Genomic DNA, 18,495 nt, shown 5'->3' on the forward strand with positions numbered 1-18,495 from the left:
GTCTACACTCCTGCCACCAGTAATGACCGACTCCCTCAAAAATGACCATCTGTGCTTCACACATCTGATGCCCTGGCATTATCACAACTCGGAGAAGTAATCGATTCATGACAAATAATTTATTTTGGATCCTTTTAGTCCTTCTTCAGCTCCCAACTGATTTATATTGAAGTTAGTTGTACTTGGGAGGATCAGTACTGAGTGAGAGCAGAATGCTCAATGTCTTCTTCCAGTAATCACTAAGAATGGAATCATTTAATATACTATCCTAGGCTCATCCTCAGATTCTATCCCTTCACCTACCTGCTTACAACTAAAATATTAACCTGCTGCTATGTTTATTTATCTCCAGTTATAGTTTCGACAGGTCCTTTTCCAACCCTGTCTTCATCCTCCTATTTCTGTTTGTTCTGCATCTGTCCCAATGAACTCCTTCAGCTTTCTCCCTCACGATTCTTCACTCGTATTCGGTTATATTAATTTGTTAAATAAATTTACTGCAGGGCTAAATAAATTAAGTTACTCTTATTCCAGTGGCAATTCTGCATGCAGTAGGTTTCTAATTGCTCAAAGTGAAGTATGTTTTATAATGGAGTACACAAGAAAGAGGAGAATGAAATTGGTCATTAAGTTTGTGCTCAAGGAGTATTGAGGCAGACAACCATTTCTTGCCAAAATCCAAAGGCTCGTACTATTTTAGAAAGGAATCATGGCGTCTAATGCAACGGAAAACTTTCAGGAGCCAATCAAATCCTGCATAAGCTCTCTGAGATGACAACTTTGACTTAATGGACAGATGGATAAATGGTACGGAACTGTCCTATCCTAAATTTCCTGGGTTTTTTTTAAAAAAGCTACAAGAATGTATTTATAGACCAGTTATTAAATTATCCTACCTATTCTTCCTCTGTTCAAGGTGTTGTTGGTACCTGTAGTCAGCCTCTGGTCTTGTTCCTGTTGAAGTCGTTGAATAATGTTGTCTAAAGGGCTGATTTCATGGCTTGCTTGCTGACTAAGAACCTGATTTAACCCTGAAGAGAAAGTGATAAACAGAAAACCAGGAGAGTAAGCAGAAATAATTATTACTAAGATTTAATTGGCAGTCACTGTGGGGCCCTGTGGTTACATTTTCCAAAATAGGTAACTTAGAAGAGTCTGGACAGGTCCACAATATTTTACTAAACACCAATTCTTGAACAATGGACAAAAAAAAAATCAGCATTATATCCATATTTGACACACGGCAACATTTGAAAAATCTGAACACCTGATTGCTTCATTTCGCACCCATTCTTATACTACTTACGGCACTCTACACATTTATAATGTCTACGCACCTGACATTTTCCTTCATGCCCCTGACATATCTTTGTATTTTTAAAACATGTTATGATATACTTCACAGAGAAAAATTTAAATGCGACTAAAGAATCAAGACATTGATTCTTGGTGATATCATTATCTTCCAAAAAGCCACACCGGCACTAACAAAGCAATAAAAAGTCCAACCATTGGACAGACAAAAATGTAACAAAATAAACAACTATGAACAGGTCATATGCTTGTCTTTCAGATGTTTCAATTCAAGTACACATTTTTAAGTGAATGTTAACCAAGTTCAGGGGAGCAGCCGTCTGTTTCAGATATTTCAGTTTGTAACATTGCAAGCCATAATCCTGGATCAGCCTATATCCATCTCAGAATCTAGGGTTCCCAGCTCACATTACCTGTGGCAGACACGCCCATCTGTGGGATGAGTTGGTCATCTTTACAGTTCTCGCGTCCAGGTACCAGCCGTTGGTATTTTGGCGGGTGGGGATTGCCATCCACATCCACCAGGAAAGGAGGTGGCATGAGATGCGGTGCCTGTTGTGTCTGCTCATCCAGGACATAGTTGTTGGCGTCACGAATTAAGGGTCGATAATCCGTGTGGAAGAACATCTGATCAGAAATCTACAGCAAAAGATTGTGAAAGATATTTGAATTCATTTTGAAAACATTGTTAAATTGATGGCATTTATTTTGGAGTGTTTTCCATCGGATACCACATAAGTGAACCAACAAGAAGAAAACAGAGGAGTTTTACTGAAGTTTTTCCTCTTGCACTCATCAGGGCAAACACAAGAATGCCAAATTTCAAATGATCACAACGGGCGGAATTGTCCCAAAGAATTTTGAAATGTGGTCCCCAGCAGGAAAACCAGTGAGATTTCTGTTGGGAGGGTAGATGCAATTCAGTTCGCAATTCTCGGCCCCAACAATTCACACTACAGGAGAAGAGGGTGCCGATTGGTTGGCAAGTCAACTCTGATTGGCCAAGGCTTGGCCATGGAGAAACCAGTGGGAAACAACAGCCTCTCCAAGCTCCAGGTTAAGTCAAAAAAGGTGCACAGCTTAAACATATTCCTTTCATTCGTAGAGAACTAGTCTCTGCATATGAATACATACATTAATAAAATCACTGTTGCTGGATGCTGGAGATTCCCAATAGGTGAGACCAGGAAAGGGGAAATGAATCCCATCGCTTGATCTTTGTGGGCAGCTCTTTTTGAGGTCAGCAGTGAACATGACCACTTTGTTGCTGACCATTAAAACCCAGACTATCATTATCAAAACTTTCAAAGATGCTGTCTGTTCTTGACAAACATTTGTTCTAAGTCAACGTCCCCTGTGTTTCTTGATATTCAATTATTCTTTATATCAAACTGTATGTTGTGTAGCAGTTGCCAACAATCTGTTATGTTTCTTAGGTTTAAACCAATAAAAGCCAATAAAGCATTCTTCCTTGTGGCACCTGAATGGAAAATCTTAAAAGTTGTTATTTTGAAAGTAACAGCAAAACCCTGAAAAATAAAAGGATTTTTGGAAAGAAAAAGAATGGCTACATATTTACCAGGTGGAGTGTCAGATAAAATATGCTGGTTATATCAGTAATATAAAGGAAGCAGTCACGCTATCACTAAAACTTCCCAACTAGGTCAAAATAACAATATCCTAAATCATAATTTTACACTTTTTATTCTCCTTTTTAAAAATAGATTAAAAAGTAAAATCCAGATATTTGCAACCAAAAAATGCTTAATTAATAGTTTTTTTCAAAAAATAACACACATGGTGGCACAGTGGCTGGCACTGAATGTTCTCCCTGTGTCTGCGTGGGTTTCCTCCCACAGTCCAAAGATGTGCAGGTTAGATTGATTTGCCATGCTAAATTGCTCCTTAGGTGCTCAATGACGTGTAGTTTAGAGCAATTAGTGGGGTAAAAACGTGGGGTTACAGGGATAAGGCCTGGGTAAGATGTTCTGTTGGAGAGTTGGTGCAGACTCGATGGGTTGAATGGCCTTCTTCTGCACAATAGGGATTCTAAGATTCTATTCTCTGAATAATGCAAGAAGCAGCGGAATGGAAGAAAACAATCAAACCCATGTCCTCCAATGTACCTGACAAGGCCATATAACGCAATCCAAAATTCCTGAGGAGGGTGACTTATATCAGGTAAAATTCCAAAACAACAAACGTCCTCCATACCACATACTGAACAACGAACCAGAAATGTTTCATAGCTATTTGATCACTTGGGCCTAGATCTATCTCCGCAACATTCAATGCAACTTCCTGCCAGGCAACCATTCAACTATTTTTAATTCAGTGAATTAATGCCAACACTGATGGAAGCTAATTCCACGTCTAACTGTGTGAAAACACATTTCCAGCAAACCTCAAGCCGAGGATCGGGTTTCTCGAGATTGAATCTATATCCTCTATGCACCATCCAAAGCCAGTAAGCCTTCTCACATCCATGTGAGCCATTAATTCAGCATTTTAAAGACCTAAATTATGTCTCTTCCCAATCTTCTTTTCGAGTAGGAAATCAAATCAATTTTTTACCCAGGTGTCATGAGTTTAAAGTCCACCGTGCCAAGTTGTAAGATGAATTCAATAAATCTAGTTAACTTGTGGGAAAATATTAGAAAAAGAGTCTGAAATCTACAAGTTTTGTTTGTAAAAATATTAATGTCTTTCAAGGAAAATATCTTGCTACTTTGACCTGTGACTCCAGTTTTAGAGTAAGTGGTTTACACTTATTGTTTCCCTGAGACTATTAAAAAACCAAAAATTTAGATATGATAAAACTGGAAGAAAAAACAGAATATGTTTAATGTCCCTGTTGTGCGCAGTTAAAAATTGTTGCCAACTTGCAATAATAGTCTAACAAAAAAAAATTGCAATCTAACAGGAAAGATAACTCTCACATTATCAAAAATATTGATTCACCTATTTCCTTTATTGAAAATAGTGATCTTGGTTCACACTGATCCCACTCATCTGTCACGGAAAAAACAGCCTTTACAGGAAAGACACATCTGGACAACTTTCTACCATTACTCTGCTGATCTCCAGTGTCCAACTCTCATGCTAGGTTAGCCACTAAGAAGAATTAAATATTTAAGCAACGCGGAAATCAAATGATAGCATAATCTGAATGTATTTGCATTGCTTTAGTTTCAAAGCATTAGAAAATGTCCCATACCAACACAAACGGGAAAGAAAACTGTTTTCCCTACTGCATACCTTGTCATATTTACTGCTTGAGCCAAAACCAAAGATGAGAAGATGCCCATGGGAGTCAGTACATGCAAAATGCTGCCCATCAGGGGAGCATTTACAGTCAAACACTGCTCCATGTCCCTGGCCCTCGATCTGAAAAATAAATACGCACACAGCATGTAAAAATAAGAAGGAAATTATACAGGTAAAGCAGTTGCATATCTTCCATTACAAAAAATATTTCCTAACAAAAAAGTTTAGGCTCAAATTTTAGGGTGATTACCAAAGAACAGTATGGTTGATTTTATTATGCCACATACATGTAGAAGACTGAAGGGTTTTTTAAAAATTAAAATTGTACTCCCCAAGGACAAGAAACATTTTGTAACCATACTCACTGCAGAAATTAAGTCACATTTAATTCAAGAGAAGTTAGTGATTGAAGACAAAAAACATCAGCAGCAATAAAAGAGAGACTACTGTGTTCTTTACATGCAAAAAGAAATCCTGGCATTTTTATTGAGTGGGCTAAAGCACAAAACAACTATTGAACTCATGCCCAATGCTTCCCGCTGAGAACGACCAGAATACTAAATACAGTATCTCAGCTGCATGAATTACACTCATCGTCCCCACGTGACTTATGCAGCTCGAAATAGAACTAAGATCTCACAATTCCCAAGTAAATGTGCTGACAACAGTATGCACATTTGCATTTGTAGTGATTACTTGGAGGGAGGAAGGGGATAGTAGTTTCAAGTGTTACAGACTGGAGAAGTGGCAGTCATTTGTAGCACCAAGCAAACAAGAGTTCTGGATTATTCAGCAGGCTACAAACCAGTGAAACTAAAGTGAAGCATAATTTTTATTCATAATTAGCTTTGAAATATTTGGATACTGATCTTGATGCTTGATCTTTTATTCTCCTACTATCAATTGAAAATGCTAATGAGGGAGATTGCAGAATAAAATAACAGAAGCAGGTTTCAGTTTTTTTCAATTGCAAAAACAAACCACAAAACATTTTACAATCAATTCCAATTAACAAAGATCCTTAGTAATATTCTTGGGATCGTGCAATGTTGTTATCCAAAAACACCAGGCAGTTCAGTTTTGATAGGAAAGATGGAAAGTTGTTGTATAGAATGAAGCTCAGATATTTTCTCCAAGAACAAAACTGAATTTCGAGTTATATTTTGCAAGGGTTGGATGAACGATGACCACAGCAAGTTGGTCATTTCCTGAAAACTCAAAGCCAATCTCCTGCCTGAATTGAATCATGGTAGGATTGTGATTGAATGTTCACCATCTGCATGGGCGGGTCCAGCCTCAATAACACTCAAAGAAATCAACACAATCCTGGACAGAAGAGTTTAGCGTTGGCACGCCACCACTGGACCTAGTATTAATTCTGTCCATCACTCGCATCCTCTCATCGACTGTATACAGCTCTCAGGATTCACTGTTGCAAATGACCATAATTAGTCTAAAAGCACTTTCCTCCTATGCCACATCAAGAACGGCAAGAACAGCAATACTCTGGGAATGCAATCACTCCCAACTTCCGTTCATAGTTCCTTCATGATTGCTGGGACTGTATCCTGGAATTCCCTACCTAACATCATTACGGGAGCAGCATCGCCACAACAATTGCAGAAATTCAAGGAAATGGCCAACTACAGAACTGCACCGTACCAGCTTTGCCCACCTCCAGAGAACAAATAATGTAATACAGTAAAATGAGACAATGATCATGATCACTACCACAACAAAAACAGAAAATGCTGGAAAATCTCAGCAGGTCTGACAGCATCTGTGGAGAGAGAATAGAGCCAACGTTTCGAGTCTGGATGACAGTTCGTCAGGCTCTGACGAGGCAACTCCAGAATACAGAGCTCATTCATGTAGAGAAACAGCCACCAAAAGTGGAGTGAAGGGGAGATGGTGCGGAAGCAAAGAAACACATCAGAGAGTGGATTAAAACGGAGAAGGGGAATTGTGTCACAACATTTTAGAAAGTTACAACAATTGGGAGGGAGGAGCCATTGTAGCGTTTTAAATTTATGGAGCTGTAAGCCACGGTAGGTCAGTGAAGATACGAGTGGTGGGAGAGCAGGATTTAGTGTGGTACAGAATAGAGACAGCAGGGCTTTACATTAACTAAAACATGAAGAGAATTGAGACTGGGAAGCTAGCCAATCTTAGCGTTGGAATAATGAGTCTGGAGGTGACAATAAGTGATTGTTAACAGAGGTTGAGAGTAGGCTTTACCCAATATGTTATTTATAGTTTAATCTAAAGGACTTAGTTTTAGTGTCACTGCTAAAAAAAAGCTAGATTTGCACTGAAGGCCTTTAACAATGACTTTGAGATTCACAGTTGTGTTCAAATACGTCAGGGCTGAGACTTTTTAAATATTATGCGTTCCCCACAAATGTATTTAGAAGAATCAACAGCAAGGCAGCACAGGGGTTCCATTTATAATATTAGGGAATATTAGGGTTGGGAGGACACATGGTGGTCCTTCCCAGTTAATTAGGGATCACCGAAAATCATGAAATTCAACGAAAAGCTTCAAGTGTTTTTAAATTGTTTAGAATCAGCTGCATTATAACCTGACAGCTTATGGATACATCTGTGACTGAATCACAACAAACAAACCAATTTCAGCAGTATAGATGTAGGAAGACACTTTTGACCCAGTTCTCCCACAGTCTGAACCACTCAAGCACCAACATAATAATGCTTTTTAACAATTTTCATGGCTACAAGAGATCCATTTTCATAAATATTTTCAATAAAATAGTCAGCAGAGGCGCTGAAGACTTTATATATTCATAATTACAATATGACTGAATGCAGTTCCCCTAGAAGGATTCCTGCTCAAAATCCTGTGGCAATGCAACCTTTAACATAAAAATTAAATAACCGCAGTTCTTGTTGGTCAGAGAACAGAATAGTTCTTTGCAGGAAAATTATTCAACTGGTATTGTTCACAAATCATTACTTGAAAACACATGTCTGTAGGCATTACAGGAGAATAAGATCAGACTCTGTTTATGCTCTGTATTTAACGGGAACCTGGTGACCACACCTTTTAGGGGTATTTCGGAGATGAGCACTCAGTCAGCCATTACCCTCCAAGGTGCAAAATGCTCAGAGGGCACCAGAGAGGAAGTGGGGAACACTGATAACTTCAACCCAGAGCTGGGGCTGGGATTCAGTAACGCAAACCTGGGGGCGGGGGTCGCTTGCAGGCCTTACCTTCCCTCATGTCAGGGCGACCCTTGCTTTAAAGGGGTTTGAAGGCTGGCATACCCACAGAACTACTAAAGTCACAATCTTCAGAAGAATGGAGACCAGTTGGGGGAGAAATAATATATTTTTTGAAAAACATGCATATGTTTTAATGCCATGTGCATAATGTGCAGTGACCTCTAAATTGAATGGTTACATTTAGTAACAACAAAATAATCACATTATTCCATCCTGTTCAGTGACGTCTCTCTAAAGTAAGAACATCTCTGTGTGCGAATGTATTTAATGGTATTCATTATGTGCAAAAAAGGTACCTAAACAAAATATTTGTAATACTGCCATAAAGGTGACCAGGTACCAAATCATTGGAATACTCAAAAGGAAAATGGATCTCTATCACCTGAAAATAAATAATTGTAACAATAATGGCAACTGTCAATGCAAATAGGTTAAATTCATTTTTCAAATTGCATCTGCACACTTTAGAAGACATAAACATTTGTACCATATTGAAATATGATCGAATTTTCACACCCCGCACTATGTCCCAAACGATCACGTTGCCATCATGCCCTGCAGAGAAGAGGACCCTGGGATCAAAAGGATGTGGTTCAAGTACAAACACTTCATCTTCATGTCCCTGCAACAACAACGTTGAATTATTCATAACCAGTAATACATGAAAGGATGGTTATTATACTGACTCTCTAAAGAAATCAGTCACAAATAATTTTAAAAATCACATGGAGTGAGCTTGCATAAATATGGTGAAGACATCTAACTTTACCTATCCAAGCCCACCATTAATCTAATAATTATCCCCGTACTTTGAGACTGCCCATCTAGCATCAAGTTTTGGATAAGTAAGAACAACCAAAACTACAGAAAAATAAAGAGGATTATGAAAGAATTAGAAAGAGGTATTAGAAAGGCTGAGGGAACACGAAAAAAACCCTGAAATAAATGGGAAAAAGAAAAGCTACGTACGTAAGGAATAAAATGAAAGCGAAAAAAAGCCATGGGACCATTTGGAGGCGGTAAGTTTGTACACGAGAGTGCGAGAATGACAGATTTGTGTTTACAGCAAATGAAAGTAGACTTGCAGGAATATCAAAAGTGGTCATAAATGAACAACTATTAGAGAGAAATAAACAAAAAGAGCCTGCAGTGAAAAACCTTTGGAAAAGAGAATTGGGATTGGGATATGTCAAGCGTTACACTCCTATTGAAAAAGGAAAAATTAATAAGTCAGGGACTTCAAGTCCAGTTTGGCTATTTCAGCTATGTATAAACTTGTGGTGCATTTTAGATGAAGAAAGAAAATTATTAATAACGACAAATGACATGATTTTGTAGAAAACTTTTCTTTTTTTTAAAAAAAGGGATTCTTCCTTAAATCCATGGTGTGGTGCTGAACTAGAATCTAAATTTGATCACTAGTCTTAACACTGAGTACAACAATGTAGCAATGGGGGGAGGCAGGAGATCAGAGTAGAGTGATCCAGGTTGAAGGCAAGGTAGAAAAAGAGCAGAGGTCCCTACTGTGATACAGTATCTTTGCTGAAAGATGCAGCCCTGGACAAGATCAGACTTGTTTGTGATGTCTCCTATGATCACACAGTAGGTGCTGAAACATGAAGAGCAACCACTATGAAAAGATACTAAAGAGTGGGCAAGATGAGCCTGCGGCTTTCGGAGAGAAAGACAGAAAAAAGGAAAAGGAATGCTGCTTGCCCCACACAATATGTGGGTTTACTCCAGGTCAGAGAGGCGAAGAAGGTAATCTTCATTTTGTAACACTAACTGAAAATTCCGATGGTGTCCTAGATTGGGTTACTCAAAACCAATAATGTAGCTGCTTACCATCAGAACATGTATGAGCTGACCAGTGCAAGAATTCCAAACCTTCAAGGTAAGGTTATTGACTGCTGTAATAACAGTGTTGTCATGACGATCCCACGCCACCATGGTTACTTTCAGTTTGTTCACTTTATCTTCTAATCCCTGTGGATTATACCTTTTAAGAACAAGAGTGACTGATGTTAACAGCATGCTTTCTAAAAGGAAACTAAACTTCTCAAAGTGTAAAGCTTCAGAAAAACTTTTATGCACCTCATCACATCTCTCACATGCTTCACATATGGTAAATTTGTCTGAGCTCCCGTGAACCTTAGCAAGAAGCCACAACTAGTACAAGAACCACCTACATATCATGCAATTAGTTTTAGCTTGGACTCCACCACTTGACACTTAATAATAATTCAGTCATTTTCTTTTCATTTCTAAGTGATTAAGCATAACATTCTATGATTATGCATACTTCTGAAACGTGTGCTAGCTAAACTTATAGCAAGCGTACTAAAGCTTTCCTGAGAAACAAAATAAAGGTTTAGTGCACAGTACTTCAGAAGTGTAGCAAGATAAGAACATAAGAACATAAGAAATAGGAGCAGGAGTAGGCCATCTGGCCCCTCGAGCCTGCCCCGCCATTCAATAAGATCATGGCTGATCTGACGTGGATCAGTACCACTTACCCGCCTGATCCCCATAACCCTTAATTCCCTTACCGATCAGGAATCCATCCATCCGCGCTTTAAACATATTCAGCGAGGTAGCCTCCACCACCTCAGTGGGCAGAGAATTCCAGAGATTCACCACCCTCTGGGAGAAGAAGTTCCTCCTCAACTCTGTCTTAAACCGACCCCCCTTTATTTTGAGGCTGTGTCCTCTAGTTTTAACTTCCTTACTAAGTGGAAAGAATCTCTCCGCCTCCACCCTATCCAGCCCCCGCATTATCTTATAAGTCTCCATAAGATCCCCCCTCATCCTTCTAAACTCCAACGAGTACAAACCCAATCTCCTCAGCCTCTCCTCATAATCCAAACCCCTCATCTCCGGTATCAACCTGGTGAACCTTCTCTGCACTCCCTCCAATGCCAATATATCCTTCCTCATATAAGGGGACCAATACTGCACACAGTATTCCAGCTGCGGCCTCACCAATGCCCTGTACAGGTGCATCAAGACATCCCTGCTTTTATATTCTATGATGTGGAGATGCCGGCGTTGGACTGGGGTAAACACAGTAAGAAGTTTAACAACACCAGGTTAAAGTCCAACAGGTTTATTTGGTAGCAAAAGCCACACAAGCTTTCGAAGCTCTAAGCCCCTTCTTCAGGTGAGTGGGAATTCTGTTCACAAACAGAGCTTATAAAGACACAGACTCAATTTACATGAATAATGGTTACATGAATAATACACATCTTTTTAGCCTGTCTTGATGCTCTCTCCACTCCCATTGTTTTGTTTCTTAAAGACTGGATTAGTTGTAAGTATTCGCATTCCAACCATTATTCATATAAATTGAGTCTGTGTCTTTATAAGCTCTGTTTGTGAACAGAATTCCCACTCACCTGAAGAAGGGGCTTAGAGCTTCGAAAGCTTGTGTGGCTTTTGCTACCAAATAAACCTGTTGGACTTTAACCTGGTGTTGTTAAACTTCTTACTGTGTTTATATTCTATCCCCCTCGCGATATAGGCCAACATCCCATTTGCCTTCTTGATCACCTGTTGTACCTGCAGACTGGGCTTTTGCGTCTCATGCACAAGGACCCCCAGGTCCCTTTGCACGGTAGCATGTTTTAATTTGTTTCCATTGAGATAGTAATCCCATTTGTACCTGGTATTCATTTACAATGTCCTCATTAACAATATGTTTACCTGTGTTTTTACATATCCACAATTAATTGTACCAATGGTGTATCGCCACTTGTATAAAAGACACAGCTGATTTGGATGATGCACTGGCAGCTTTTAGCACCTTTCAAAATATACTTTGGAACACCCTAATATTTCACATAATGTGCTACGTAAATTGGCCATATGTGTTCAGACAATCATGCCAAAGGTTAGAATCATAGAAACCCTACAGTGCAGAAAGAGGCCATTCGGCCCATCGAGTCTACACCGACCACAATCCCATACAGGCCCTACCCCCATATCCCTACATATTTACCCACTAACCCCTCTAACCTACGCATCCCGGGACACTAAGGGGCAATTTAGTATGGCCAATTAACCGAACTCGCACATCTTTGGACTGTGGGAGGAAACCATGCAGACGCAGGAAGAATGTGCAAACTCCATGCAGACAGTGACCCAAGCCGGGAATCGAACCCAGGTCCCTGGAGCTGTGAAGCAGCAGTGCTAACCACTGTGCTACCGTGCCGCCCAACAGTTATTCCCCTTTCCCCTCCCTTCATGTATGCTAAGTGCCTCTAGAGCCTGTTAAGCTGCATTCAAATTAATTACCACAGTATCTATTTCCAGTGAGCATCACTTTATGCTATCTGGGTGTAAACCTGATTTCTACTGGCCAGGGAAAAACTTTTAACACTTGCACGTACAGGGTTCTCTGTCAACCAGTAAATTTTACATGCAGGTACAGTGTCTCAAAACTGGCAATCTTGGGACCGAGTCCATGCAGGATTTTGGACCTTGCCGATTTTCGGGTCAGGTAGTTTGGGCCAAGTCAGGCAGAGTTAAGGGTCGCAAGGATCAGTCTGATCACGAGAAAGACAGATGCGCAATTCAATAACTAGTCGACATGCCACTGCGGCATTGCAGCACTTAGCCAAATAAGTCGGTAAGTTAATTATAATAATTAAATTATAAATATATAATAACTAAAATTGAAGCATGACAGCTTTAAAAAATGACTTGTCTTTGGACATTGTTGGTTTTCGGATAGCCAAATTTGAGGCACTGTACCTGTATATAGAAAATGCAGCACAGCAGCATCTGTTTTCATAAGATATTAAAAGACATCCAAAGATGTGCGGGTTAGGTTGATTGGCCATGTTAAATTGCCCCCAGTGTCAGAGGATTAGCAAGGTAAACATGTGGGGTTATGGGAATAGGGCCTGGATGGGATTGTGTCGGTGCAGACTCGATGGGCCGAAAGGCTCCTTCTGGACTGTAGGGATTCTATGATATGGATTCTATGATATTAAGTTCCATTTCAATTAATGGCATGCCCATCTCACACCTGTGCCTTCCAAAGTCAAGTTGGGACCCGAGTTAAATGATCACTTTTGGACCATTACAAAGTGGAAATGCAACAGTATAAGTACACCTGCATTCCCTGATTCATATTAGTAACAACAATTTGCATTTATATAGCACCTTTGCCATAGCTAAACAATCCAAGGCACTCCATAGAGCATGGTCAAAATTTGACACTAAGCCGCAGTGAGAGATTTTAGGGATGGGACAATCCGAGTGCCCCTGCAGAGTGCTGACATGGGGGAGCGGGCCGAAAGGCCTCTTTCTGTGCTGTAACCAATTTATTATTCGATGTGAAAATGCTTGTTAAATATCATAGATCAAGAGAAAGCTCTTGCAGTAATAGCTGATAGCTTCATGTTAAAGGTAGGCCTGCAATATGAGATGGTTACACTGAGGGCAATGGGGTTTTAGGGTGTACCAAGAACACAATACTTAGTACGCAGATTTGGTACATCGATACTTGAATTTTGTCCCTGCGTTTCTAGGCTCTGGAGAAGGTGAGGAGTGTTACTAGATTGACATCATGCTTTAAAAGTCTCAGTTCCCAGGGTAATGTTTAACAGTTGGAGGCTGGAAGAACCATGGCTTAGAGGGGATGCGATGTTTTTAAGAAAGGGAAGTGACTGCAATGGTTGGATTGCTTACGTGGTGGGACTAGATGCCAGAAAGTATTTCTTTACACAGCAGGTCATGAAACTTTGATGTAGACTATCAAAAAACATGGAGAGAATGAATTCATCACAATTCTTTGAACTGGGAGTTGTCAAGTTTTGTATTTGAGTAGAGGAAATACAGCTTTTTAGATCAGTGGTTAGAGAAGACACAATGCGAGGTTTAGTACCACGTATTGACAGGGACAGGGTGGCACGGTGGCTAGCACTGCTGCCTCAAGCACCAGGGACCAGAGTTCAATTCCTGGCTTGGGTCACTATCTGTGCGGAGTCTGCACCTTCTCGCCGTGTCTGCGTGGGTTTCCTCTGGGTGCTCCGTTTTCCTCAACAGTCCAAAAATGGGCGGACTAGATCGATTGGCCATGCTCAATTGTCCCTTAGTGTCAGGGAGATTAACAGGGTAAATACATAGGGTTACGGGAAAAGGGCCTGGGTTGAATTGTTGTCGGTGCAGCTTCGATGGGCAAACGGCCTCTTTCTGCACTGTAGGGATTCTATGATTAAGACAGTTAAATTAAGATACTCTACTGTCGTTCTTGATTTGGAAATCTGATCGATTTTTCTGTCATTTTGAAATTCCAGCATTGATATTCAAAGTAAAATGAAATAAAACTGAGTTTTATTTAGTGTAATTGCAGTGATGTGAAGATTTGGGGCCAAATTATACTTTGACGGTGAATGTGACATACAAAACAGATTTGTTATTTCAGCATCTGCGGTTGGTAAGCTAAAGACAAAGGGGAGATTCTGCCAAAAACATTCTGAGTGTTGAACTTGTGTAAAAGCTCGAGTAAATCATGCTGTTTTTTATTAAGTGGGAGTTTCAAAATGAATCTCCCACACTGCACTGCAGAGTGCACTAGCATAAATCACGCTAAAAGTCAGTGAGTGGGGCCTATTCCCACTGGAGAGGCCGGCAGCATAGCACTGAATGGGCCACTGTGCATGCGCTGATCTGTCAGTGCCAAGATTGGCGCATGCACAGTGGCCCGTCTGCCAGCTCGATCGCTGCCCAGCCCCGCGACCCCCGCATCGCCGGCTGTGTGACCACCTCACAACCCGATCGCTGGCCTCCCAAACATGCCTGGGCCAGCCTCGACCATCCCTCCCCCACCCCCAGCCCGCCACGATGTCCACCCCCCCAACCACCCCCAGCAGGCTCACCCCCACCTCGCCCCCCTCCCCCCCACCCCGATGGCCAGCCCCGAATGCTGGCCTCCCTCTGTCACTCAACCCAGATGTAGAATGGCAGCAGAATCCCCCTCTTCCACCGATCGCCTTCCATTAAGCCCCACCCCCTTGACAGTTGAGCAATGCCAAGTTGCCCCCTGGACATGGACACTTTCCCCCATGGACATTGCCAGGGGGCCCAGGCTGGCACTGCCAAGGGGTCAATGCCCAGGGAGCACCCCCCACCCCAGCACCCGACCCTCTGGCCTATACTAAACCACCCCCCTCCCCCCGACCCTCTGGCCTATACTAAACCACACCCCCGCCCCCCCCATTCCCCCCGACCCTCTGGCCTATTCTAAACCCCGCTGAAGTGAAATACACCTAGTGGCGGGGGAGAGGCTAGGGGGCCTGGAAACTTCAATCCCAGGCCCGCTAATGAGATTAAAATTGCATTCAAATTGACATTTAAGTAAGTTATGCAGTTCCACGCCGATATCCGACAGGGAGTTGTTGGCGCCGGAAATGCGGCTGTCGGAGACTCACGGAGGCCATGACGCCCAGTGGGGAGCCCGTGAAATGGCCTCCGCGAGAGTCTCCCTGCCCACTGGGCTACAAAAGCAGCGCAGCGGGCTGGGAGAATCGCCCTCAAGATTTTCAGCGATCAGATAAGAATTGCAATAAGAGCTGGCTCATTCTGTGAAGTAACTTCATAACAACTAACATCAGGTGCTTTATGATGCTGTCAATCACTCCCATTGATAGGTGATTAGGTCACGATAAAGGAAAGCTGTTCCTGTTGCGTTCTAAGATACATTTTCGCCATTTCCTATGTGCTGTTTAGCTCCAATCACATCACTGGCTGTTAATTTCCAAATTTTTGTAATCAGAATCTTCTCTCCCAACAGCTTCAATAAAGTTCAAGCCAAATGTCTGCTTCAACCAGCTTCCCAGCGTTTGCTTTGCAGGGAATATTTTAAAGCAACGCTGCCGCTGACGCTATTTCTGCAGGCATAGTTTGTGATAGAGGGAATATTTCTAGATTAATGTCCATGGTGTTATAGTTATAATGCTTTATACTATACAACAACATTAATGAAAAGATAGTCACTTACCCAGCTGGCTTGACAGCCATGTCCAATAAAATGCTCTTCCACTCTTGCCGTCGAAACTGCCAGATCCTTGCAGTCCCATCACGACTTCCACTGACAAACCTACCAACAGAGTCAAGACCTCACGCGTAAAATTACATTGAAAGTACATCAAAATAAGTTAGGAGTGAGATAGCAGAGGTGGCACATAAGAAGTAATTAGAAAGGGGAACAAGAGCTGGGAGGAGAGCTAATTTAAGTCCTTTATTCACAACAGAAGATAGAACAAATCTAGGCAAGTACAGACCACTTTGCTTAATGTTGGTGGTCGCAAAGATAATGGAATCTTTATTCAAAGGTGTCGAAGAAAAACACGTAGAAATTATAAACAGGAATAAGTGTTTCAACCCGTCAATGATACAGTCCGCGATTCTCCGGGGTTGCTAGCCCCTGGCGGGAATCGCGATTGCCCAGTGAATCAGACAACAGGGGTAAAACGGGAATCATGTCGGGCGTCAGACCCATCGTACTTCTCCCAGCCCACCCCGCTGGCCCCGATCAGGTTCCTGCCCAGAATGGGCGGACACTTAAATGATATTTGGAAATGGACATTTAAATGTCATTACCAGGTTTGAGGCCGGGTTTGTAGACACAAACCAGTAAGCCTCATGAATATCCCTTATTCCACCAGACCTGCTCACTCAGCCCCATTTTTTTAACACTGCAATTTTTTCAGGTCTCTGAGCCTTCCTGGAAAGCTCAAAAACCTTTGCATTCAATTTCATGCTCCATTAACTTCAACTAGCCTTTAATTGACAGGTTGGATCAATGCCCCACCAGCCAGGAGTTTTGTTTGCTTTTCTTTTCCTTCATGGTTGAATGCATGTCAAGTGTATTCTAAACAGTGCAGTTCGGAAAGTGGAAGTGAAACCTCCTGACCAGTGGGTCATTGATCCAACCTGTCAATCAAAGGCTTCCCGGTGTCCAAGGGGCATAGATATTAAAGTGACCAGAGCACTTCAACGGTTTCACAATACACAAGACAAGAATGAAGGTTTTGAATTGAAAGCTGCTCGAGATCACCATACCCTGAGTGTGTGCATGGGGGTCGCTCTCATGTCTGCATGGTGGTGGTAGGGGAGGGGTGGGAGGAGCGAGAGACGGCCTGTTCTTTCAGTGCTAATGCAGAGGATGCCCCTCTGTGCTGGGTGGTTGGGGGCACTGCCCTGGTCAGCAGGGGGCCACCATGTCTGTGGTGGGGTGGGATGGGATGGGGTGGGATGGTGGGGAGAGAGCTGTCTCTCAATGCTGAGATTGGAGTGTCCTTTAAAAACAGCTTCCGATCTCTATAAAGCCGGACTGGCCATTGTGTTTTATACTATGCAAATATTTTACATACTAAAGGTGGCCGAATCCCATTTGACCAGCGCTGCTAACGCCAACGGGAAACACTCTGGTTTATCCACTGGCGGCAGCACTCAGAGTGCAAATGGGAGAATCAAGTCCATATTAACAAGAGAGCACAAATTTGTGATAATCCCATAAAAGGAATAAAAGGGGGATTCGAAAGAACTGTTTACACAGAGGGTGGTTAGTAAGTGAAATTCTAAGCTTCAAACTGTTGCTGAATCAAAACACATGAACCCTTCTAAAAGGGAATGAAAGAAAGTTGCTTTAAAAAGAGCAATGATAAAACCTACTGAGAATGTGGAGGAGAGTGGATGTTGAAGAAGGGGTATGGGGGGACAACAGTACAGTGGGTTTAGATTAAGGTCACTCTGGCAAAGAGTCGCTGCATTCATGATGGGCCAAATAGCTCTCTTTCTGTGTTAAAAAAAAGTACGTTTCCCCGTGAAAAAGAAACAATTCGTATTTGATGGCCGAGAGGCCAGTTTCTATCCTGTAGAAATATTTTATGATTTTAACAATTTATGTTTTCACAAGTTTTGAGGTATGAGAACAGGTAATGAGAGCATGAGAACATGTGTCAGAAAGCATAAACCAAGTCATCAGTGAACAAATGTAATCCAACAACCTGAAACAATTACACTGATTGAAAGTTGTATGTCATACTCTTATTCTTACCTGTCACTCATGTTGGAGAACTGAATACTGTCAACTTTGTCCTGACAAAAATGTAAACAGGAGCTAAAATTAGGTGGCAGCAATTATTTGATCGTTTTTTTCTTACATGTCTATATTGCAATCAGTACGTACGTCAAATGTTCCATTTTATAGATCGGTAAACCTCATACATGGATTTTCCAATGTCTTAACGTCATCCTAATGACAATTCCTTGTCATTCCTATTTTAGGTCCCTTGCAAAGGATTTCCCCTTGCAAAGTAAGCAGTAGTCAGCTGTCCTGGTCTCAGGCATGCCAACAGATTCAAGCTCTAGCAGTGGATTAAGCTCAGAACCTCCACATACACATGGCACTAGATGGAGCCATAGACTTTCCCCGGGCACAAGTTGCAGCCAGCATTTGAACCCTCCGCAGCCTAGGTTCAGTTCTAAATATTTATACATTCCTCTGCCAAACATTTTTATTTTTAAATCATGAATTATATCACTGCTTTGAAACAATCTTCAATAAAATGTACAAAGACCAACCCAATTGGTGCCAAAAACCCCACTGGATACCAGACTCATCTCACCTTATTTCTCCAGATCCAGCCTTTCGAGCCAACG

At 41.6% G+C, this 18,495-nt stretch overlaps 1 protein-coding gene across 3 annotated transcripts in view; it reads right to left on the reverse strand.

Annotated features, from left to right (window-relative positions):
• The window catches only part of phip (PHIP subunit of CUL4-Ring ligase complex), a 228,272-nt gene that overhangs the window by 83,773 nt on the left and 126,004 nt on the right, over positions 1-18,495 (reverse strand). For all 3 annotated transcript variants that reach the window (XM_078212450.1, XM_078212449.1, XM_078212448.1), the window contains exons 12-18: positions 17,891-17,931; positions 15,830-15,928; positions 9,670-9,823; positions 8,312-8,446; positions 4,573-4,701; positions 1,728-1,953; positions 897-1,031 (exon numbers count right to left, since the gene is read on the reverse strand). In XM_078212450.1, the coding sequence (XP_078068576.1) occupies positions 897-1,031; positions 1,728-1,953; positions 4,573-4,701; positions 8,312-8,446; positions 9,670-9,823; positions 15,830-15,928; positions 17,891-17,931 (919 nt within the window). The remainder of the gene's footprint in view (positions 1-896; positions 1,032-1,727; positions 1,954-4,572; positions 4,702-8,311; positions 8,447-9,669; positions 9,824-15,829; positions 15,929-17,890; positions 17,932-18,495) is intronic.

Source organism: Mustelus asterias, chromosome 5 (assembly GCF_964213995.1).
Source record: "Mustelus asterias chromosome 5, sMusAst1.hap1.1, whole genome shotgun sequence".
NCBI lineage: Eukaryota > Metazoa > Chordata > Chondrichthyes > Carcharhiniformes > Triakidae > Mustelus > Mustelus asterias.